General features: G+C 38.9%; 2 protein-coding genes across 2 annotated transcripts in view; both read right to left on the bottom strand.

Annotated features, from left to right (window-relative positions):
- The window catches only part of LOC131947033 (uncharacterized), a 49,526-nt gene extending 29,344 nt beyond the window's left edge, over nucleotides 1–20,182 (bottom strand). Inside the window, exon 1 of the mRNA XM_059308116.1 lies at nucleotides 19,585–20,182. Coding sequence (XP_059164099.1) covers nucleotides 19,585–19,630 — 46 coding nt within the window. The 5' untranslated portion in view covers nucleotides 19,631–20,182. The remainder of the gene's footprint in view (nucleotides 1–19,584) is intronic.
- A 2,184-nt stretch (nucleotides 20,183–22,366) lies between these two features.
- On the bottom strand, nucleotides 22,367–25,277 carry LOC131947034 (uncharacterized). Its single transcript, XM_059308118.1, has 4 exons — nucleotides 25,238–25,277; nucleotides 24,807–24,983; nucleotides 23,813–23,974; nucleotides 22,367–22,593 (listed from the first exon to the last, which is right to left on the bottom strand). Exons 2-4 carry the CDS (start codon nucleotides 24,976–24,978, stop codon nucleotides 22,403–22,405), a joined length of 525 nt encoding a protein of 174 aa, XP_059164101.1. The 5' UTR covers nucleotides 24,979–24,983; nucleotides 25,238–25,277; the 3' UTR covers nucleotides 22,367–22,402.

The following is a 25,277-nucleotide window of genomic DNA, read 5'->3' as shown; positions in this document are numbered from 1 at the left end:
GCATAAGTTGACAGTGGTGTAGTGGCAGAAGTTGACAGTGGTGTAGTGTGGTAGTGGCATAAGTTGACAGTGGCGTAGTATCATAGTGGCAGAAGTTGACAATGGTGTAGTGTGGTAGTGGCACAAGTTGACAGTGGCGTAGTGTGATATGGCATACGTTCACAGTAGTGCAGCAAGTTCATGTCACTAATAAGCTTGTTCAACCCTCGACACGAACGACACAAACTATTACAACGAACACTCCCCTACCTCCCCCCCCCCCACCCCCACCCCCACCCCCTCCCCCACCCCCACCCCCTCCCCCACCTTGCTGGAACCTGTCAGGTAAACGATCGTTTGTCACGAGGCCGCTGACAGTTGCCTTGACCTTGTAGAATAAACAGCCTGAGGTTCTGCTAGGTACAAGGTTAAGGTCTTGAAGGAAACAATGTTACAATATTCGAACTTCTGTAACTAAAATGATAGTTTGAGCCGGTTTTTCTGATTCTTGATTCTACTCACTCAACTGAAGTTAATTTTTTTTTATTTGAACATATATTTCACATGACCCATTGTTATATTTCACGCTGCGGGAGTGTATATATGGATTGTACATATGGATTGTACATACGATTTTATTTCTCTTTTGTCGTCTATATATCGCATACAATAAAATAAACAAGAGATTTAGTAAAATACGTAGACCTCAGACGTGCTTTCTTAAGTATTACGTAATGTTTTAGTATTGGCAAACCAAGCTGCGCCATCTTAGGATACCTTGTCTGTTTTCATTGGTCAATTATTTATAGACTTCTCCTATCTATTTTCTCCCTAATACTCGAATTTCCTTGCATGATTTTATTTCGTCGATACGCAATGCTATTTTCTATTTTTCAAGAAACTTATATAGCCCATATACGCAACGTTGTTGTCTATTTAGCAAGAATACTTACATAGCCCATTTGTTGCCCCTCTGCAGCCCATTTGTTGCCCCTCTGCAGACCATTTGTTGTCCCTCTGTAGCCCATTTGTTGCCCCTCTGTAGCCCATTTGTTGTCCCTCTGCAGCCCATTTGTTGCCCCTCTGTAGCCCATTTGTTGTCCCTCTGTAGCCCATTTGTTGCCCCTCTGTAGCCCATTTGTTGTCCCTCTGCAGCCCATTTGTTGCCCCTCTGTAGCCCATTTGTTGTCCCTCTGTAGCCCATTTGTTGCCCCTCTATAGCCCATTTGTTGTCCCTCTGTAGCCCATTTGTTGCCTCTCTGTAGCCCATTTGTTGCCCCTCTGCAGCCCATTTGTTGCCCCTCTGCAGCCCATTTGTTGCCCCTCTGCAGCCCATTTGTTGCCCCTCTGTAGCCCATTTGTTGCCCCTCTGTAGCCCATTTGTTGCCCCTCTGCAGCCCATTTGTTGCCCCTCTGTAGCCCATTTGTTGCCCCTCTGTAGCCCATTTGTTGCCCCTCTGCAGCCCATTTGTTGTCCCTCTGCAGCCCATTTGTTGCCCCTCTGCAGCCCATTTGTTGCCCCTCTGTAGCCCATTTGTTGCCCCTCTGCAGCCCATTTGTTGCCCCTCTGCAAACCATTTGTTGCCCCTCTGTAGCCCATTTGTTGCCCCTCTGCAGCCCATTTGTTGCCCCTCTGCAGCCCATATTCTGACCATCCCAGCTGGACATTCACATGTTCCAGGCTCAACTCTTCCACCAGATGTCCTCGCCATTCCTGAAGTTTCTCATCTTCTTGAAGCTTCCCCATCACCCACACTCCATCATACCCCCACCCCCATTCCCCCTTTCCCACTTAACACATCAACATTCGCTTGGTACTTCCGTTTTGCAATAAATTATTCGGCCAACGCCCACCATCCTACCCCTCATACCCCCTCCCTGTGAGGGAGAGAGAATTGACACTCCAGATTTTAATACTCCGAGATGTGTCCTCCCTCCCTCTTCTACAGGCCGGTTAGGAAATGCCGGAAATCCGCCGGTTCTTGACGGCCGGCCTCGGTTAACGAGATGGCCGGAAAAGTTGCTGAAGTTGGTTAACACTTTAGGCGCATCCTGGTCTGTTGGGTAGGGAGGGGGGGGGGGGCAGGCATTCTGGTCGGTGGGTGTTAAGGGGGGGGGGCAGGTAAACTAGTCTTTGGCAGGTGTGGGGGAGCATTCTGGTCTGTATATGTGTGTGTGTGTGTGTGAGGGGGGAGACAGGCATTCTGGTTTTTGGGTGTGTGGGGGTGGGGCATTTGTTCGGTGGGTGTGAGGGGAGGGTGCAAGGGGGGACATTCTGGTCGGTGGCAGGGAGAGGGGGAGGGGGAGCATTCTGATCAGTTTTTGTGTGGGAGGGGGCAGGCATTCTGTTCGGGGGGGGGGGGGGGGGGGTGGGCATATTGGTGAGTTAGTGGGTATAGAGAAAAACACGTATTCTGGTATGCTTGTGATGGGACACAGTCAAGAAAAAACTAATGCTACGATTCCTCTTTAGAGCTAGCGATACATTGGACAGGTGAAGAAGAGTTTATGATTGGACAATATTTCTTAAAATTATGTGATCTTTTTGCCCTTGGCTGTGAATACAGACAACCTGACCAAAATTATATCCACATTTTATCCAACAAATTTGTGCCCCCCCCCCCCACTTACCCAGTAAATTTGTGTTTCTTCCCCCCCCCCCTCCTCCCACTTACCCACTAAGTCGCCTGAGATCACTCTAGTCAACAAGTGCTAGGCCAACAATTAACTTTCCTAGATAACAGTTCCACTTCACCTAACTACTATGTACTCCCTACTGCCCTCTTCTGCCCTCTCATGCCCTCTACCGTCACTCCCAATCCTCCCTCCGGCCTTACTCGCCCCACTCTAACACCTCTCGACAAAATAATTCACGAAAGGTGGCTGGTTGAATTAAGTTAAAAAAAAATCTTTTTTTAAGCAACAAATATAACTTCTATTTTTAACTAATGGAGCAAAACAACAAAGTGATTATAAATTTATTTTGTGTTACTATAAAACTTCAATAGTGCAGTCTTTTTATCTACAAGGTCCCACTATCTAGATACTGTATCCGGCTAATTCCTCTAATTACGTAACTATCAGGACAAGCATAAATCACCTTGGCCTTGACCTATCGACTTTTACTCTGGTAGATGAATGTCCTTTCATTTGGTCTTAGCATGGCTCGGTCCATCGGTCACTCGTTGATTAGGGTCTAGGTTCTCTAGAAGCTCGAGTTTTCTTGTCAAAGTATTAATGAGTAGAGATGGTGAGAGTTTGAGAGAGATAGACAGAAGGAGAGAGGGAGAGAGAGAGAGAGAGAAAAATAGACAGAGAAAAAGGGCATTAACTATTTTGGAATATTCAGTTTCATATTATAAGTACATATTAGTCAGATAGATAGAGAGAGAGAGACAGAGAGAGATAGAGAGAGAGAGAGAGACAGAGAGACAGAAAGAAAGAACAAAGAGAGAGAGAGCGAGAGAAAGAGAGAACAGATAGAGAGAGCGAGAGACAGAAAGAACAGAGAGAGAGAGAGAGAGAGAGCGCTACGAAGAGGGGAAGAAAACCAAGGAGAAAACTCTACTTCACCAGCCCCGTAGACCGTCAGGTTTGAAAGAGAACTTTACTTACTTTATATGGAGATGTCTATTTGTGAGGTACGGGTCTTGTCGACAGAACTGTGCCAGATTAATGAACATATTTAACTAAGCATCGGCTACAGTCACTACATATACACAAATGCAGCAAAATAAACTTTCGGACAGGATGTTCCATGGGCAGATGAAATAGAGTTTAACTGTTTCAGTGACTTCGGCATACCAACAAGACAGCAATATGCCCAACTGCCTTTACCTTTCCCTAACGTGAGTACCCTAGTTAACTGTGTGGACATTTTTACTGACTCGAACCTTGGATTAGAACTAACGACTTTCAGGATAGCAGTCGTATGCCACCGTCCAACCCCCCCCCCCCCCACCTCACTACACAACTATTCCAAAAGCCCTTTAGCAGAACGCCAACTTTACCCAGCAGCCAGTACATCAGAAGCTACAAACACCACAAGCCTTTAAATCTGTCTTACTCCACCCAAAGAGCACTCACGGACAGACTGACATACCCAACTATGCACACGTCCTGATCGTTTGCCACGTGTCATAAAATTTGTCGCTGACTCACTGTCACCGCCCACTGACACATGTCAGCGACTAAATCAGAAGTCGGGATTGAGGTGTCAGCTAAATGAGGAGGTGGGGGGGGGTGCAGCTAAATGAGGAGGTGGGGGGGGGGTACAGTTAAATCAGGAGGTGGGGAGGGGGTGCAGCTAAATGAGGAGGTGGGGGGGGGGGTGCAGTTAAATCAGGCTGTAGTTGCGGGGGGTGCTTTAATTGAAGCAAATTGTGGGTGGCGTCCTGTGCTCATTGGGGGAAACACAACAGTGAGGGGCGTCGGGAGTAATCAGAGGGCGTGGCAGTTTGCTGTCAGCTCTTGTTGTGTACATACCTGTACAATTAGTACACTCCAAGGTACACATTCTGGTTCAAGAAATGTGGTCTAAATGGTACACGACTAGCACTGAACTTTAGCTTTAGTTCGATGTATGAACAAGTGTGCTCACACCTGCCATGTGTGAACGTATTACCAACACATAAACACAAACACACACGCATACACACACATATAAACATACACATACACACATACACATACATACAATATACATACAATATACACACACATAAACACATATACACACACACATACAGACACATACATTTACACACACACACACATACACACATACACGCGCGAGCACACAAGCACACACACGCACACACACCCACACAACGAGAAAAGGCATACAATGGCCCTACACCATCTCCAATGACAGGTAACTTAGGAATCGAAACGGAAGCTGTTAAAGAAGAGTTCAGAAAAGATGTCGCTGGATGGAAGATATCCCCCTCCCACTCACCTACTTTAGACTGCACTGAGATATCTCAGAACTATCTCATTAACCTTGAACGACCAACACCTCTCTGTACCCGCCATGATTTAAAAAAATAAGGGTTGATTGGTGCAATAACGAGTTCGCCTTTAAAAATTGGAAATAAAACTTTTATGTTTAAAAAAAAATTCAATTGAATGAAAATCTTAAAATTAATTACATGTAATGAATTATTACCAAACTAATTAAGTAAGATCTGAAGTATTTAAAAGCACCCCAGATTTAGCCAGTACTAATGCCGTTCTTGAATATCAGACTGATTTCCCTTCTACTGTAATAGATATTTATTACCACAGAAGGAGAAAAAACAAAAGATAAATGACGCTTTTAAATTTTAAAAGAATAATTTATTTACATGCACGCACACATAAAAACGTTATAAATACTGTTTTTTTCGTATTGATTCATTGCGTCGATTTTAGGATAATTCTAGAACACATATGTTAAGTTGTATCGGACTAGTGCAAGCAGGTAGGACTGGCGTTCTTCAACTTAGTTCGTCTGCACGAATGTCGTCTGCATGAATGTCGTCTGTATGGATGTCGTCTGTACGAATGTCATCTGTACGAATGTCGTCTGAATGTCGTCCGCACGAATGTCGTCTGTACGAATGTCGTCTGCACGAATGTCGACTGCATGAATGTCGTCTGTACGAATGTCGACTGAACGGATGTCGTCTGTACGAATATCGTCTGTACGAATGTCGTCTGCACGAATGTCGTTTGCATAAATGTCATTCTTTCAGAGACTTTATCATGAAGCGACATCTTAGAGATTCGTATCATTGAATATTGATATTAAATCTATCAAATACCACAAAACAGATGTATCTAATTATAACTCGACGTGTAGTTGTTGCGTTATTTTTCATTTCTTCTTTATTTCTTCGCATCATTAAAATGGGAAATTTCCTATCACACTTAAGAATTAAATGTCAATATGTTATGCGCCATACTTCCCGTTGACTCAGATTAAGCCTCAATCTCTTCATGGATTTGCTTCCACAGCCAATGTCCACTCAAGCACTATATACAAGATGCAGCTGTTTCAATTTGGAGTATTATCTCTGATCCGACCATGCTGTGCTCATTTCACAGTTTTCATTTTGTTTAATTTTGAATGCATGTCTTGTAGAAAAATATATCTGTCGGTAATTGTTTACAAACTGAAACTATTAATGTCAGCCAATCTCAATTTAGAGTTGTGACTATATAAACGTGTTAAAACATTGACCACTGGTCAGTTCAGCATTAGGCAAGCACTTTGCAATGTATGTTAGAACCAAACGTTATAGACAACGTTAACATTCGGAGGATCCTACATTAGCAGACTGTAGCAGACAAAGTTTACCAGACAATGTAGCAGACCGACTGTAGCAGACATACTGTAGCAGACAGAATGTAGCAGACAGACTGTAGCAGACTGTAGCAGACAGACTGTAGCAGACAGAGTGTAGCAGACAGACTGTAGCAGACAGAGTGTAGCAGACAGACTGTAGCAGACAGACTGTAGCAGACTGTAGCAGACAGAGTGTAGCAGACAGATTGTAGCAGACTGTAGCAGACAGACTGTAGCAGACTGTAGCAGACAGACTGTACCAGACAGACTGTAGCAGACAGACTGTAGCAGACAGACTGTAGCAGACAGACTGTAGCAGACAGACTGTAGCAGACAGACTGTAGCAGACAGACTGTACCAGACTGTAGCAGACTACAGGAACAAAACGAGACAGACAACTCCAGCCCTCAGGGGCACGACACGGTCACGTGACCTAAGTAGCCGTGATTAGGGTGCCTTAATGGTGGGCTGCACGTAAGCTGTGACGTGATGCTAGTCTATTCACTCCCCCCCCCCCCCCCTTCATCACCCTCGTCCGACCTTACAAAGCCAGTAAAGATACAGACAAACGGCATTGAAAAAAAAAATTCTAAAAAAAAAAATTAGAGATCGAAGGACGAAGAGAATTCAATTTTATTTTTAATTCGGACGAAACAAAAGAAGATGAAATAAATGAAAGAAAACGAAGATTAAAAAATAAGGGAAGTAATTAGTTTTTAAGACATTAAGATCAGGTAATTAGTTCGGAATTTCCTGTGAGAAAAAAGAAATGTCGTGAATGATATAATTAATCAGGGGATGACGCTACTGTTCTGGCATTAATCTCGTGCCAGTTGATTATTTTGTCTGGGTTTGACTCTCTGTGGGAAACTAGATAAGTGGCATTTGGTTATGTGACATTTGAAAAAAAGAGACTTTTAGTAAGTGACATTCGATCGATGGCATTAGACAAGTGACAATAAATGATAACGGACATTTGATATATGACATTTCAATAATGACATAAGATAGGCGACATAGGTGATATACGTAGGGGCATTTGATAAGTGAGATTTGGTAATGCATGCTTGATGATATTTTCGATGAATGACATTAGGTAAGGACATTTAATGAAAAGCTAAATTTTAAAATACATTTTGTATAATGTTCTGATTAAATCTATTTGTGTTCAGTCATGTAGGATGTTTTGATCATTGTCATAATGTCAAGTCATGACTGAGGTTCTGATCATCCAAGAATCGACCCAATAAAATCAATATAAAAAAAAACCAATACAATCCTGCTAAAAAGAACCCAAGCACCGAGCATTACAATCTAACACTATGCCACGAATCATTAGCAACGACTCATTAGTGCCAACCAAATGAGAGTTTGCCATAATGAAGGTCGGCACGTAATTACAATTAACTTCATCAGCTGCCAGACTTTTTGGGCTAGAACTGGAATAACCGTGGAGTCTCAGTAAGGCGCACATTGGTAATCAGTCATAAAATATATATATATATATATATATATATATATATATATATATATATATATATATATATATATATATATATTATATATTATATATATATATATATATATATATATATATATATATATATATATATAATTTTTATATATGGTCACACTTGTTGAAGCGCCGTGTACGATAGGCGTTGGGAAACTGTTGCTGACGCCCATGTTGAGGTGAAAAGGTTTTTCCAACAGCTCACCAGGGTCACCCACCGGCTAATGCCACGTCACTGTTAAAGCGAGACATCGCCCTCAGGTTGTGTGCAACCCATGCACGAGCTATCCAATCGGGTTGCTGTACATGACGGAGTCTGCCAACCCTTAGAGGTTGTTGACCTTTCATTGATACCGTTTAGCTCCCAAAGTGTGAGACATTTTATCTGATAGAAATGTCGAATAAATCGTTTTACAAGCCTCGTATTACAACAACTGTGATGATGCCAGTATTTAAGCCAGTATACAAACCATTACTATAAATATCATACAAGTAGACTATAGATACGTTACATTTAACAGCCTGGAGAACCCATTTTAGACATACACACCACATCAAACAAATACACTACACATTTCGCCTAACATACTACACTATACAAAACAATCTACATATCACACAGTACATTAAACATCATACACACCACATACACTACACCAAAGCACCCACACACCAAACACAACACCAAACATCTTATACACCACACCAAACTTCCCACACACTGCACACTAAACAGCCCGCACACCAAACACAACACCAAACAGGCCATACAACTGGCAAGCCACCAACAAGCCACCACAGAACACGAAGACCTACAACTTCAGCAGACAACTGATGTTTACCCGCATTGTCTCAACGTGACGTCCCTTAAAGTATGGAAGTCGTCTAATCGCTTCAGTTGGGTAAAAACAACACCCAGACGCCGTTATGGGACCGTTCCTGTTCTATGTAGGAGACTTGTATTGAACTAGATGTTACACACACACACACACACATACACACACGCGCATACACATGCATACACACACAGACGCACGCAAATACACACAATGTAAGCAATCGCACAATCTCACACAAATGCGCATACACACAGACGAAGCCGCGTAAACACAATGCAAACATACACACACGCACACAAACTCAGAGAGGTACACAAAACTAATACACACAAATTTATGTCTTTTACAAATTGAAGTCTATGGTAATAGAACAATTAATTAACAATTTGTTGCGTAATAAATAACATAAGCTGATTCTGGATCCAACACGTTAAACGCGTGTATCTATGTGTGCTCAACACAAAAGCTTTGTAAATACATTTCCCCAACTCCCCACACCACTATCAAACTTCCACAAGGGCTAGGCACAATGTTTGTAAGAAACCAATCCAACAAACGTGCCGATTAAAAATATAGACGGTTTGAGATTTAACAGATGTATAGAACCAGGGATGAAAAATAAAAAGAATCAATAAAATAAATTAAATAAAAATCCTTGAACCCTAACACTGTTTGTGGACATTACACGTAGCAGTGAATATGTGATTATCTCCCCTCAGTGGTTCCTGTTCGAGTTTTAAAACGCTTGGATTCGCCAGCTTTGAATAACATTTTTTTTTTTAAATGTCGGAATATTTAAACAGTCTTTAATAGAATAAAACACCCGTCTTCCCTCTATAGCAGATTACAAAGTAAATTTCTGGCCGAATTAAATCCGCGGTTCTACTATGTTAGTGGTCCTTCCTCGGTCAATGTTTTAAAACGTTAAGAATCCTAAGACTTCAGTTGTCCTTAACGCTTTATGTCCTACTGGATTAGTGGTCCTACTATATCAATAGTGCCTAACCTTCATTACCACTAGTCCATGACCTACTATATCAGTAGTCCATGACCTACTATATCAGTAGTCCATGACCTACTATATCAGTAGTCCATGACCTACTATATCACTGGTCCATGACCTACTATATGACTTGTAGGTCCCATTAGAAGAGAAGAATAATTTAACAGTGTTTCTTCCAGACTTTTTTCTCCGGGGCGGCAATTGAAATTTTCTGGGGGGGGGGGGGGGGGGGCGGTAGACTTTCTTCCGGGGGGGGGGAGGTAAAAAAAATTTCGGGGGGGCTCAGAGCCCCCCGAAGAGATGCCTGGAAGAAACTCTGTAAATTAATCTCAGCCATACAGATTTTTAAAATACAACCCATCTCCCTACCCGTACACCACACTTTATAAATCCCCTCCCCTCAGTTTCGTCCACCTAACACTTCCTGTACACACTCAACCATCCCTTGACAGCCACTTAAAGACTGACATATTTTTATTAGCTCCCAAATAATTCAACACCACCCAAAAATACACGCGTTAACTTTAAAAAAAACGACATTAAATTGCTATTTCATATTTAATGGAACAAATAAAATTATGAATTGGAATCTAAAAATAAGAAACCGACAATTTCCGGGACAAAACAAAAATTAAAGATATAGTGACATGTCCGATTATCTGACTCGCTAAAGAACTGTTTCTATATTTAGATTAGCTGTTTATGTCAGGAGAGGCGAGATTGTAAAATATCTGTGTCATCTTGAGGGACCTGTCTTTCAGAGATCAACCACATCTCTGGTGGATATTGAGAGCAAAGACCTCATGTAGATCAGAGGACCAAAAACCACAAATGTGTAATCCCCTACAGATGTGTAATCCATTACAAATGTGTAATCTACTACAAATGTGTACTACTCTACAAATGTGTAATCCTTTGCTAGTGTGTACTACTTTACAAATGTATAAATCTGTATGTACTGATATTTTGTTTTTTTTAACTATGGGTCGTCCAAAAATGACGTCACACTCGTAGGGGGAGGGGGGTCCGTAATTTTGTGACGGTGTGTGATGAGGGGGAGGGTGGGGGTTCAGATGGTGGGACGTCACACTTTTGCATTATAAAAAAGCAATGTAAGAAAACGATTTTTAGACGTTATTTCGTGTTTTAGAAAACTGTTTTAATAAATTGTAATAGGAATTGATCAAAATACTCTATGTTGACGGAGTTCAGACAAGATTTTGGAAAAATATCGATGTTTTAAGAAAACTTCAAATGCAATTTTGAGTGGGGTTGTAGGCTGAGGTGTGAAGCCATTTTAGGGGGGGGGGGGGTCTGGCTTTTTGTGACGTGTGACGGAGGGGAGGGGGGAGATAAAAATCGTCCAAAAAAGCGTGACGTCATTATTGGATGACCACCTAACAGAAATGAAATACAATTATTACATACAGCTTTTCAGTATTCCAAAACGTGTCTATCTACATTTCATTAGACTGTTTGATATAATTTATCGACCGGAGTCATGTATAAATAAAATCTGACTCTTTGAGCCTACTATTTAACTATAATGATACAGTCTAACTAAATCAACAAAGATAACATACTAATTCAGCATACAAATTTTTAATATAAAAAATAAAGGTCAATATTCGTTTCTTAATTGCAATTAATTGCATCGCTAAAATTTTAATACATTATCAGTTGCTGTTTGCTTGGTCATTTTAAATAATTTGGACTTTCAAGGTTGGCTCATAGTAATTTTAAAATGGAGGTTTTAAAAATATTAAAAAGGGAGGTAATAATGTAAAATTAAAAAAGGGAGGTAATGATGAGAAATTAAAAAGGAGACGTAATATCGAGAGGTAAATCAATATGTCTCGTGAATGGAGAGCTGAAATAAGAATCTAATGATAAACAGTTAGAGGCTATCGACTTGTTGGGTCGTCTGAACATCGACTGGTGTTTCTGGGGGAGGGGTGGTTGTGTGTTTGTATCTCATGTTTGGTGGATGATTGTATAACCACAATCGTAGCTCAGTTTTGTTGGAGTGATTGTATAACCACAATCATAGCTCAGGTTTGGTGGGTGATTGTATAACCACAATCATATCTGAGGTTTGTTGGAGGATTGTATAACCACAATCATAGCTCAGGTTTGATGGATGATTGTATAACCACAATCATAGCTCAGGTTTAGAGGGTGATTGTATAACCACAATCATAGCTCAGGGTTGGTGAAAAAAATTGTATAACCACAATCATAGCTCAGGATGGAGAGTGATTGTATAACCACAATCATAGTTCAGGTTTGATGAATGATTGTATAACCACAATCATAGCTCATTTTTTATGAATGATTGTATAACCACAATCATAGCTCAGGTTTTATGAATGATTGTATAACCACAATCATAGCTCATGTTTGATGAATGATTGTATAATCACAATCATAACTCAGGTTTGATGGATGATTGTATACCCACAATCATAGCTCAGGTTTGGTGGGTGATTGTATAACCACAATCATAGCTCAGGTTTGGTGAAAAATTGTATAACCACAATCATAGCTGAGGTTTGGAGGGTGATTGTATAACCAAAATCATAGCTCAGGTTTGGTGGAGTGATTGTATAACCACAATCATAGCTCAGGTTTGGTGGGTGATTGTATAACCACAATCATAGCTCAGTTTCGTTGGAGTGATTGTATAACCACAATCATAGCTCAGGTTTGGTGGGTGATTGTATAACCACAATCATAACTCAGGTTTGTTGGATGATTGTATAACCACAATCATGGCTCAGGTTTGATGGATGATTGTATAACCACAATCATAGCTCAGGTTTGGAGGGTGATTGTATAACCACAATCATAGCTCAGGTTTGGAGGGTGATTGTATAACCACAATCATAGCTCAGGTTTGAGAAGTTATTGGATGGCTGATTAAAGCTTTTACACCCCCATTTTATTTCAAGTTTGATGAACGATTATATAACTATACTTATATATCAAGCACGGTCAGTGTTTTGATGACTGATTATATCCTTTACATAGTCAGCAGACGGTTAAAATCGAATGATGATCAGATTTTACAGTTTGTAGAAACATACAGCGATTGAGCTGTTAAATATTTAATAAACAATGGTGTAAACTGTTCAGAATGTGAATTAATGTGATGGTGTTCTAGTGACAGAGTTCACACGATAATCTTCAAGGTGTAACAGGTATATTTTTTACTACAGGTAAACTGTAAGAATGTGTATCAAATAACTACTAATCTTCGCTAACACGGGGTATATTTTTTACAACGTAAACTGTAAAAATGTAACTACTCAAGTAACTTTTCATCTTCGACAACACGGGTATATTTTTTACAACAGGTAAACTGTAAAAATGTAACTACTCAAGTAACTATTCATCTTCGCCAACACAGCAAGATACGTGAGCATCTTGCATCATTTTTCTTTCATCACAGGTATGTACATTCTGGTTCTCTAGCGTTGGTGATGTGTTTTTTGTGCATCCCAAACCTGTGCGTATTAGTGCATTGTCTGTTTATTATACACAAAACAAATCATGACTCGAATCATTAACACAGTTTTTTGCTATAGAAAACTATCCGAGGGATCTAAACAAATGTATGATGAGCATAGCCAACACGAGGGAGATAATCAATCATACTTTGTACAGTATGTGTACTCGTATGCTCAATATGTACACATATTTGAAAGGTGTGTATCCACATGTGCAATTATGTACACATAGCAAGGTGTATATGAAAGTTTACAATGTGCTTGCAAAAATTTAGAATATTTACACATATACTTGCTAGGTGAGTACATATATTTTAATGTATAATGTAGCACCATACATGTGTGTACATTAGTATTTGTCTAATAACAACAAACGTGATTAAATCCTGTAAATTTACTGGCTGTCGTAGTTGAAATGTCCCCATAACCTTAAAAAAACAACTTCCCTTTTAAGGCGTTGTTTTTTAACCGTGTCAAGAGTTTCAAAGTCCTCCAATTTTTCCCTCCCGTCTGCCCGGCTGAGCAGACTCACGTGTAATACAGTACTCACGAGTGCACTGACTATGGTTGTATTACCTCCCCTGTTTCTAGCTGCCCTATTACCTCCCCTGTTTCTTGCTGCCCTATTACCTCCCCTGTTTCTTGCTGCCCTATTACCTCCCCTGATTCGAGATTCTCTATTACCTCCCCCTGCTGGTTATTGCTGCGGATACTGTTGGTCAAGAAATATTTTTGTCCCATAGCTAACGACAGCGTGTTTGTAAATACGTTGCTCTGCAGTTAAGGACGCTAGGACTTGTGGCTATATTTTGATGATCTCATGTTGAGGACAAGTCCTATTATTAATCACCATAAGGAAAGCATGACAACCTTCCCACCCCTACCCTATCCCCCCCCCACCCTATCCCCCCCCCCCACGTCCAGAATACACATTTCCATTAGCAAGGCTTATATACACATACACCATATCATTGTCAAGAACACACACACACACAAACACAAGTACACATACACAAATACACACACCGGGTATATTATCTAGACTGCTGTTTAAATATAGTTAAAAACCGAATGTTCGGCAGGGTTTCTTTCAAACATTATTCTTGGGTTGGGGGGTGGGAGGTGGGGCCTATAAGGTGTTTTTTTTTTTTTTTTTTTCGGGTGGGGGGGTGGGGGCGCTATTAATATTTACATTGGGGTGGAAGAATATTGTTAAAATATATTTTCTTATTACATTATGTTAACTCCCGCAGTGTTAAGTGATTGGAGGCACATAATCAACTAATTTAACTTTTTTTGTCAACGTTAACCCTAGGGTTAACTCAAAGTCTAACCCTAGTCAAAGCATAGTTCTAAACTAGTGATTACACTATAGCTGATATTACGATTCTAGATAACAAATCATAACACACACCTTTTTAAAGTCGCTATTGTTTAACCAAATGTTAGAGAAATACGGTGCTTTCATGCTTCTTGTAAAATATTCAACATGTGATAGACAGCTTACTGTGCTGAATACATTTTATTGTCTCATCTGACGACTTTCAGCAAAAGCCCCTAACATGAATGTTGACACAGATACATAGACAAAAAACAACAACAATGACGACATGAATACATAGACCAAAAAAAAAACGAGTTTTTGCCAATTTTGCTTGCTTAGCGGCCTTACAAAAAGAAGAAAAATAAGCTGAAAAAACAATTTGAGATTAAATATTTTATGAATCAATACATGCAGAGAACTTGAATTATTTTTTCCCTTAAAAGCTACATTACAATTTATTTACATCAACTGGATATTGAAACTCTGAATTTGTCTTTAGGAAGAGAAACTCCGTTTGGCTATTTCATGTTCTGTGGTCGTAGATTTCATTGTCAGGCGTTGTGGATTCAATATCTGCAGCCCCTACTTTTTTACTCAGACCCTTTCCGATATATATTTTAAATCAACCTATACCAGGGGTCGGCAACCTTTTGAAGCGGAAGAGCCAAAAGTTACAATTTTCAAAATTTCCTTGGTTTTAAAGAGCCACTAACATTTTTTTTATTTCAAATATTTTTTTTTATTAAGATTATTAGTATTTGTGCAAGGAGCCGGAGAGCCGCATCTTGATATCAAAAGAGCCGCATGCGGCTCGCGAGCCGCAGGTTGCCGACCACTGACCTATACTTAAAAAAAAAACATTACTTAATTATGCCATATTTGTTTACATTTCCAAATAAAAATGGCAAGATTTAAAACAAAAACAAATCTAAACTGGATATAAAACATGAAGTACGTCCAACCTTTAATGAAGTCCTACAAAAATTACGAAATGCAGTTTTTAAAACCACACCACTTTTAATGACAGCAAACGATTTTCAAAAGAATGAGACGGCTCTTCTTGAGTGTTCGAAGAACGAGCTATTACAAAAGTATTTTAACAACGGCATTCATTCCATATATTGTTTCTGCACATTAACTTTGCTAAATTAACCTGCCGATTCATTAAGCAATAGAAAACAATTAAACATCTATTATTAACATATCTCTTGACAGCAACACTGTGTTTATGGAAAAAGTTTTTTTTTTTTTTTTTTTTTTTTTTTTTTTTTTTTTTTTTGTTGTGAGACAACTTTTATTTTGAATAATATGCAAATGACATGTTGAAAATCTGTAGACAATACATGTTTAAAAAAATTATATAGAAAGATCCAAGTCTTCTTGTACAAAAATGTATAGCTTTAGTATATAGCAACATGTAAATATTTTTATCGCAGCTAAATGAAAGCATAAGTTCCATCACAAGTAAAATTCTTTTTTTTTTTTTTTTTTTTTTTTTTAATACTTTTATTTTCAATTAAAACAAGTACATCAACATCAAATTTTTTAACATAATTTTGAACACCAAATGAAAACGAAAGGTTTTGCAAATGTACATAATGAATATTTACATGATGTCATGTATTTGATTATAAAAAAAAATTGCAAAGGATGACAGTAAAAGGGGTGAAGGTCAAATGAAAGTGTCAGAAGTCTGGGTGGGGAGAGGAAAGGAAATTTTTCAGAGAGGGTCAATGGGACAGTGAAGCATTTTCTATGTAGGGAAACAACTTAAGTTGACTAGTTGAAAGGGTGTTGTAGTGGTCGCATTGAGTTTTCAAAAGGTTGCAGTGTGAAAGATGAGGGGAAAGAGACAAGATTTAGAACTTTAAATAAGTTCTGGATATTGATGTTGCGGTGGGTGGTGGGGTCGTTGGAACAGTTAAAGGGATTGTGGGGTTATCATGTCTGGGGGTAAAGTGGATAGAGGGGGAGAGAGGAGGGGGTAGATTTTTTATTTATTTTTATTTTTATTAATTCAATTGTTTTAAACATTTAAATCAGTAATAATAATATATTTGATAGATTTTACGTAGCATCAAAGACATGAACAGTGAACATCAATTGCATATATAATAATCAAAGGGAAAAAAATAAAATGGCATAAGAACTAGATTAAAATAAGGTGTGCAAACTAGGTTTCTCTTCACTGCTTAGTTTAGTGTGCTGCGGAGTCAAAAGTTCACACTGTAGCCACCCATGGACAGAAATAGAAACGACTGTAGGAGAAGGGTCTCTGTAATCACGTACTGATCTATCATTCCAAAACTTTCCATGACATAAAATTGACCCTTGGCAATGAGGGCACGCTACCTTGAAATGTCCGCCAGTCCGGTTGAGTGTGGGGGGGGGGGGGGGGGAGTGTGTGTGTGTGTGTTGGGGGGGGGTTGAGGTGGGTATCTCTTTCTACCATTCAGGTTGTGCATTTTAAAACCCGGGAAACAGAAGACTGTTCTAATGTTAATTTACTTGGGGGCTGATCGAGTGATGTTTGGCTTGAGACTGTCTAAATTAAAATTAATACTTTATTTATTTCTTTCCTGTATATTTCTTTTTTTTTCTCAGTTAAGTGAGAGTTCCCAGTCTATGTCTTAGCTTTGCTTGAAATATTTCTTTTAACTCGATGTCCGTGTATTTTGTGAAAAAATATCTGACTTTATTCCTAATTTGCCATATAGTCGATCTATAAATAGCCATTGCTACTAGTCTGTTTTCGTCTTCTGTTCTTTGTCTAGTCGTGTTAATTAAATTAAGTGTGATTGCTTTATTTGTTGTGGCTGTTTGATTGGTGGTGTTTAATATTTTCGCAAGTGTTTGCTTTGTTTTCTGAACTAATATACAATCTAAATAAATGTGTTTCTCAGTTTCTTGTATATTTTGTTTACACGTTTGACATGTTATTTTAACATTTTGATTTGACTTTGTATTTCGTGAAACTGGAGTTGTGTTAAAAATCAGTCTGTATGCTATTTCCCTTTCTTTTGGTGTAATGCGTTTATTATGTAGGTTTCTAAATGTATCTTTAATGTCTATTATATTGTGTTCCCTGGCCCAACTAATTCTCGTGTATAAGGGTGTCGCTTGTTCTTTGATTAGGATGTCGTATATTTTTTTTGTGTCTTCCCCAATAATGCTTTTGTTTCCTTGGAATGTTGCTAGCGTTTCTTTATAAAAGCTGCCTATGTCATTTCCCCCATAATGTGGTGTTATGATGTTTAATTTTAAAATGCTCTTTATGTTTAACCCAATGTAGTATTGTGCTAATGGATGATAATGTGGTTCTATCCTTATTCTATCCAGGTGTTTTAATCGGAAGGATGGAAAAAGTTGAATAAACAATGCAACACAATCTCAGATGCAGAATGTAATCAAAAAATTTAAATTTTATTTTATAATATTCAAATCTTTGTAATCGTATAGTTGTTTTAAACTTACTATTTTGAACGTTTTAAATTATTTGGATAGATAAATGATCAATATGATAATTCAATATTTAAGACGTAAATTAACGTTAGCCATATAAAATTATTTTAGTGTGTGAAGTGTCACAGTAAATACGAGTAAAGTTGTGCTTTTAAACCTTAATAAAAAAAAAATTCAATACGACAGTTATCTGCCTTTTATAAAGTTCGTAGTTTGTTCCCTTGTATGATAACTTTGAAAACCGCTCATCCGACCAGTCAAGCATCGACACTAGTTATTCTTGGTATATTCAAAGTGGTTTTTAAGCCTGTTATCGTTTTGTTAGCCGTAATTAATCTTCCAATTTATTTTTAATGACTAATTAAACATCTAATTATATTAGAATTAGATAGTATTACGTTGTAATTGGAAATATATTCATGTAGAAAAGTGTCTGTATTAGAAACGAGTCGAAACTAAGCTACAATGCTTGATGACAGATATCCACATCGATATCTTGACGTAATGACGTCAGTAAGCGCTCGTAAAACAAAACAAATGCCACAGAAACAACACCTTAAATTACGTCAAATCACATACTAATGCTATAAAATGACGAATCAACGTTAAGTATAGCAGCCTATCTTTATACAATTACACAAATCACCACCGGATTAATAAATACCAACATGAATTGCTTCGAAATGAGTCGAAAGGCCCATTAAATATTTAAAAAGTCATATACGATGTCGTTCAGATAAATATGCTTAAAACAATCTGTTTGATTTGTTATCGGACTTTATAAAAGATTGGATAGTCGGTTTTAGTAATTTCGGCACCCAAGCAAATACAAAGAAAAAAGCTAAAAATAGTTTAGTTGTTTACATTTAGTCACAGAAAACGTACATAGACCTTGACATATGGTTTAAAAAAATTGTTTAAATGTTTTGTTGTGAAAGTTTTGAGTTCTAATGACTAGAAAGTGGTGTTTTTAGAAGATTGATCAACGAATTTCTGCACGCCCAATTAATGCTTGTCTTACGAAAGTGAAAGTTCAGGTTATTATTAAGGCTTGATGAAAATTAATATAAAAATGCTGCCTTAAACACGCACAGAATAATTCAGGGTCTTTACATTAATTGCTTTTATTTCATTGATTTTTTTAAAATATTAAATGTTTGGAATTTGTGTAAGCTTAAGTTTTTTTTAACCGCCGCTACAAAGCAAAATTGACAACAACAAAAAAAATAAATAAAAAAAAAACAACACAATAAACAAAAATAAAGTACAAAAAAAAATAAACTAGTAAACAAAATATTTTTATCCATGTCAAGAAAAATTATGGAAGGATTCTTGTCAACTTTTTGATGTCCATTACGTCAAAGCACCTTATGAATTACTATAAAATGACGAGCAGTGTATCAACACACTGTACTAGAGGACAGCAACCTACTATTATATAATTAACCACACACTATACCAGAGGACAGCAACCTACTGTTATATAATTAACCACACACTATACTAGAGGACAGCAACCTACTGTTATATAATTAACCACACACTATACTAGAGGACAGCAACCTACTGTTATATAATTAACCACTGCGTCACCACCTTACTAATTAAAAACACATGCAGTACTCACCTATGTACGCATGTAGTACGGCATGCACGAGGTGTGTTCGTCCCATTTCTCAACCAGCACACGTGTAACCCAGAACACACGTGTAAACAAAATGTTTTAGCTCAGGCAATATTCCAAGGAAACCTGGTTTCTAAATCAGATCGGCTTCACACTTTGGCTGTGGGGTTACATCCAAACACACCAAATCAAACATTTTTTAACCAACCGAAATTTGCCCTACGATGAGGTAAAACTAATTAAAAACTACAAAAACTCATTAATTTTATCATCGAGACAATGGCACAATTTAAGTCCTCTGAAGAAGAAAAATATCACAGTGTGTTATATCACAGTATTAAATCCAGGTCAATTTGATTTTAATTCACGGAAATATAGATCGAGAAAACATAAATTTTGATTTAACCGAACACATTCTTGTATGTATCAAGCGTATGTGGACACTTAGCACGTGAGCACTTCACTGAATGACACTGTGAGCACTAAGGTGATGTTACACTCTACTGTGGGGTGACACCGTGTACTGTGTGCTCAAATCGTGCACCACTTAGATCACGAGTGAGTAAACCACACAACGGGAAGACTCTCAACATGCAGCCAGAGAAATTTTCACGGTGAAAAATATCGGCACGCGAGAAATTTTTGCCTGGTACAACAGACGCCGGTGATGGGGAGAGGGGTGGGTGGTTGACGGGTTAGGAGGGAGGGGTGGGGGTGGGTGGGGGTTAAACAGCGACATCGTGAGCTGGAGCAACTAGTGGCGTTTGATTCTCGGGGGAGCGAGGGAGGGGCGCGGGTACCGGGGCGTCAGGTACCGTCTAATTCGGCGGATAATGAAATTTTTTGTTTAACGCTGGCGCGGGTTGGGCTATAGGCACGGGTGATGGCGGGTTGTGTTTGTTTAATAGCCACGTGACTAGATGGGGTGGGGTGGGGGACGGGGTTGTGTTTATAATCGGGTTGTTTATAAACAACTCGGCGTGTGGCTGGACGGCACGTGTCAGGTCAGTACTCAGCCTAGACCCAGCCTTACCACCCCCAACCCCATTAAACCACAGATACACCCACACCACCCCCAACCCCATTAAACCACATATACACCCACTCCACCCCCAACCCAATTAAACCCTATATACACCCACACCACCCCCAACCCCATTAAACCACACACACACACACACTCCACCTACAACCCCCTTCACCAATCTAATCCCCACCGCTTACCAGCCCGTCACCCCTCTGATGAAGAGATGGTTCCCTAATACTACTTCTCCCCCTCACACACACACACACACACATCTTTACTATGTTTGTAATCTCCAGTTATAAACTATAAGCTTAGTATACACTCAAATTTTAAAAATATAGTTTCAAGTTATATCCTTAGCTAATCTCAAGTTAAAATGTAGTATAATCTCAAGTTATAATCTTAACTAATTTCAAGTTAAAATCTTATTAAATCCTCCATTATAATGTAAGTAAAATCTTAAGTTTAAATCTCATATTATCTCTATAAGCCAGACACTGTTCAGGGAGCCAACACTCAAAATGAAAGTAAAAAAACACTGCCATCAAACGTGTAAAAAATTGCTAATTTTCTTACTTGATTGCTTGCTAATTAGCACCCAACTATCGGCAGCTGGTTGAAGCTTATCATTGGTAAGGCATATGCATTTTCTAGCCCAAAATAAGGTGATAGTTTGATGAGAATACTACTAACACAGGTAGAATGAAGCCCATGTAGAATTTCTATGAAACCCTGACGTAGGAAGTTAAACGTTCAACACTCAACCATTTTTTTTTAAGTTTTATGTTTTAGCAAGTAAAATGACTATGTGTAGGCCTACGGAGTCAGTTCTCAGCTTGTATGTGTGGGCTACATCAAAACGCAGGCTTCCTCTAACTGCTGATTCTTCTGAATGTGGGCCGTTTCTAAAAGTGGCACGCTTTTGATTGTTGACAAAATGTTTCCCATTGTTTCTGAAGATGGGCCGTTTCTAACTTTGGCCTGCTTTTAAATGCGGGCCATTTCTAACAACGGGCCAAATTTGACTGCAAACGACCGTAATGTATGGAAAGTGTATCTAAATGTTTGGGGGTTAGAACACAGAGGATTATACTCAGTAAACAACAGCATTGGAGATAATGCTAGTAGGGGAGATAATCAGTTATACAGCTATTGTGTATATATAATAGATTATCACCCTTTATATAGTTTATGGTTAAATACATAAAACGTTTACAAAGTGTATATGTAGGTATTTAAATGTCAGTATTTTTTAAAAATTGAATCTTTATATACTATACACGCTGGTGAACAGATCACGGCATGACGTGAAAACAGGACAGAGGACGTGGCTTATATTCATGTCAGTCTGGGCTGACTGCTTTAGCAATGTATGACTAAGAGGTTACGTAGTTACTCACATACAAAACTTGTCTGTTTAAAAAGCCAACACACAAACACACACACAAACACACAAACATACACATATACACACCCATCAATCATTAGCCTACACTTCGATGCATGCAAACCTTTCACCGCCATCTATGTTACTGATATCAAGAACAAATATCATTCAACTTTAGTTGAATCTATAAACATATTATAGTAGTATATTTAGTTTTATAAGGGTCAGATGTATTAAGAAATAACACATATTTTCTGCTCCATAAATAAATCATTGGAAGTAAAATAATAGTCACACACATCTGATCACTTCAATGTTTTTTTGTAAACACGTGGTTTTCATCCGACCACTTTGGTAAAACAATCCGTGGAGTATCACTGTAAGCCAATTAGTCACGTGATGCGTGATTAATGAACAGCGACCCTGACCTTGAAGCTGAACTTTGACACACATCCGCCAATCATCTGGATGACCCCGCCTGCCACGGTCAGGTAAAAGCTGATGTTTGGGGTCACGGTCATCATCATCATCACGGGAATGGTGTCAAGGACGTAGAGGTCGATCAGGAACAGAGTGCACCCTACCTCAGCTAGCAGACCTGCACATGAGAATAAATATAAATCACCTAGGAAACAAGAATACAAATCTAGTAGAACAGACAATAAATGACGTCATTCAACACATATGTACAAGACAACGTCACCGTTTGTTGTGTGCTGTAGGGGGGGGGGGTGACGACGACGTCGGTGACGACACATAGGACACAAAAGATAGATGTTTTATTTTTAGCCATACACAATCTCACTTTCTCTCAGATATTCTTGCACCCCCACCCCCTTCTTGCTACCCCCTTCCCACTGCTAAGCCTACATAGTGGTGTATCCTCTCCCAGAGTGTGCCCTATCCACCTCAGCTACTCTAAGCAGTGTTTCTTCCAGACTTTTTTCTCCGGGGGGGGGGGGGGGGCACTTGAAATATTCGGGGGGGGGGGGGGGGGGAAGGGGGACGACGGTAGACTTTCTTCGGGGGGGGGGGGGGAGACACTGTTAAAAGTATATATTTTCGAAGCCCCCCCCCCCCCCCGAAGAGATGCCTGGAAGAAACTCTGACTGTAAGGATTGCCTTCTGTTTTAGTGATTGCCTTTATGTTACATATTTTCCGACAAACATATTTGTAATGTGTGGTGCTTGTTCAAGATTCACTAGACTTTTTTTGTTGATATCTAGTCAACTGCCATAGTTCTCTAAAACACGGGTACGTGAATACTGAATGTGTGTATACATATAAACCAGAAGTACGCCGCGTCCGCGTAGGGCTACACATTGGTCGACGTGTAGACAGCTCAACTCTCATGTTGGTGGTCTGGGTTCGAATCCTGGCGGTACGCAATTCGTGCACAAAGGAGAGTCATTGAACTATACAAAACTTGCAATACAATTAAAATTAGAATTAACTTGGCATTTTTGACATAACGTTCATCTTTCTATGGATAAACATAAACCATATAATGCCAAATAAAAAGCCAATGTTTTACACTTCATCGTTTTTGTATGGGCATACACTAGTTATACTATGGCTAACCTACTGTCTCTGGATCGTGAATAGATCAATCGTTTAGTGTAAACAGTTACACTAGAGTTATGGACATATATTATGAGATGATAAATAACTATTATGCCATTATATTATTGCAGTAATTGTAGACAACACAAATGATATAAGTACGTCTAATCTAACACCACACATGATATAGGTATGTATCTAGCACTAATTAGCTAACACAGGTAAATTAGAACAAAGTGATGACTCAACTCACCTCCCAAGGTCGCGAGCAACACGCAGATTTTTGGTATCGCTGTCATGCACTCACTGACTCTACTGCAGCAGTCAGCAAACATCATGATGTTGGCCAGGATGAAACACATCCCAGCCATGCCACAGGACGCTCCCAGTGTTGCCCACATGGCTGTAGCTATAGCTAGCGGTTGAAAGGTCAGGGTCAAAGGTTAAGGTCAACGAACAATAAGAGGTTAATTTTGAAAATAAGCAAATAATTTAGAAAAAAAAGCACAACCGATTTATATTTACTGTCATGAAAAATTAAGGGTGTCGTTTTTGTTGCTATTACTTCATTATATACTTGACATGTATATAAATCAACAGAAAATATTATAAGTACCCAGCAAAAACCCAGTAAAATCTAAACCAACTTTAGATTTATTAACCCTAATTTCTAATTTATATCTGCCAGTATCAAGAGGCAATGATAGCAAACAGGTACGCTAGACTTGACTAGTGTGTATATAATGTACGTTTCATTCATCATAGAATGTGCTAATTCAACTTTAATAGTTCCACAACACGAAGAAGAGATAAATAATTCTATGATACACCATTGTAAGGAGAGGAAAATAAACTACTGGTATCTTTGCAAATGCCACATTATATTTATACAGTTCTATGACTGACGCAACTAAATAAAAATATTTGAATTTACTGGCGCAATGCTACGTCTTGTCATATAGTTCCTTGACAGACGAAAGTAAAAGGACAGATTTCAACTTGATCCTCTTTTCCATAACACATGGGGCAGATGAAGTAGAGTTCATCTGTTTCTGTGACCTCTGCATATGACTGGATAGTGTGGTCAGCACTATGCCTAGCCACCTTTACATTCCTAACCTGAGTTGGGTACCCATCCGAGCTGGGTGGACTCTACTGTCTTGAACCTGGCTTCGACCTCAAGACTTTCGAGTTCGCAGTCTAGTGCTCTACCCTTAGTCCATTCCGTTCAATGGATTTCAACTTACTGGCGTCATATCCGCTGCTGTAGCTACCTTTGGCAGCGAAGTGGACGTCGACCTTGGTGAAGTAGGCGGTGACGGTCAGCCATTTGCTGGTCAAGAGACCGGACAGTACCAGACAGAAAGCCAGACCAAACAGTACCCAGCTTGTTGTAAGTCTGCCTAGATGTTCTCCCATAGCGGCTGATGGTATACAGTACACAAATAGTTTAAAAAACAGTATACGAATAGTTTACAAATAGTATAAGATTAGTTTACAAACAGTATACAAAAGTTTACAAACAGTAGTCGAATAATTTACAAAAAGTATTCCTAAGGTTTGCAAACAGTATACAACAAAGAACAAACTAGATGATTATATCAACAAAGAACAAACTAGATGATTATATCAACAAACTATCAAATCAACACACTGTTAGATCAACACAATAACGTACTTTCCTGCTAGCGAATTTACTGAACACCCTAAATCAAAAT

The sequence above is a fragment of the Physella acuta genome, unplaced genomic scaffold (assembly GCF_028476545.2).
Source record: "Physella acuta isolate Inbredline_101_S28 unplaced genomic scaffold, ASM2847654v3 ptg000579l, whole genome shotgun sequence".
Lineage (NCBI taxonomy): Eukaryota > Metazoa > Mollusca > Gastropoda > Physidae > Physella > Physella acuta.
The sequence above is the reverse complement of the archived record's forward strand: the minus strand, read 5'-3'. Positions and strand labels throughout refer to the sequence as shown.

Bases quoted from the DNA above. Each gene is read 5' to 3' on its own strand.
- LOC131947034 (XM_059308118.1), bottom strand. From the start codon at position 24,978: ATGGGAGAACATCTAGGCAGACTTACAACAAGCTGGGTACTGTTTGGT. The intron at 23,975-24,806 runs GTAAGTTGAAAT...TTCAACCGCTAG, and splicing joins CAGCAGCGGATATGACGCCA to CTATAGCTACAGCCATGTGG. The intron at 22,594-23,812 runs GTGAGTTGAGTC...TCTCATGTGCAG, and splicing joins GTTGCTCGCGACCTTGGGAG to GTCTGCTAGCTGAGGTAGGG.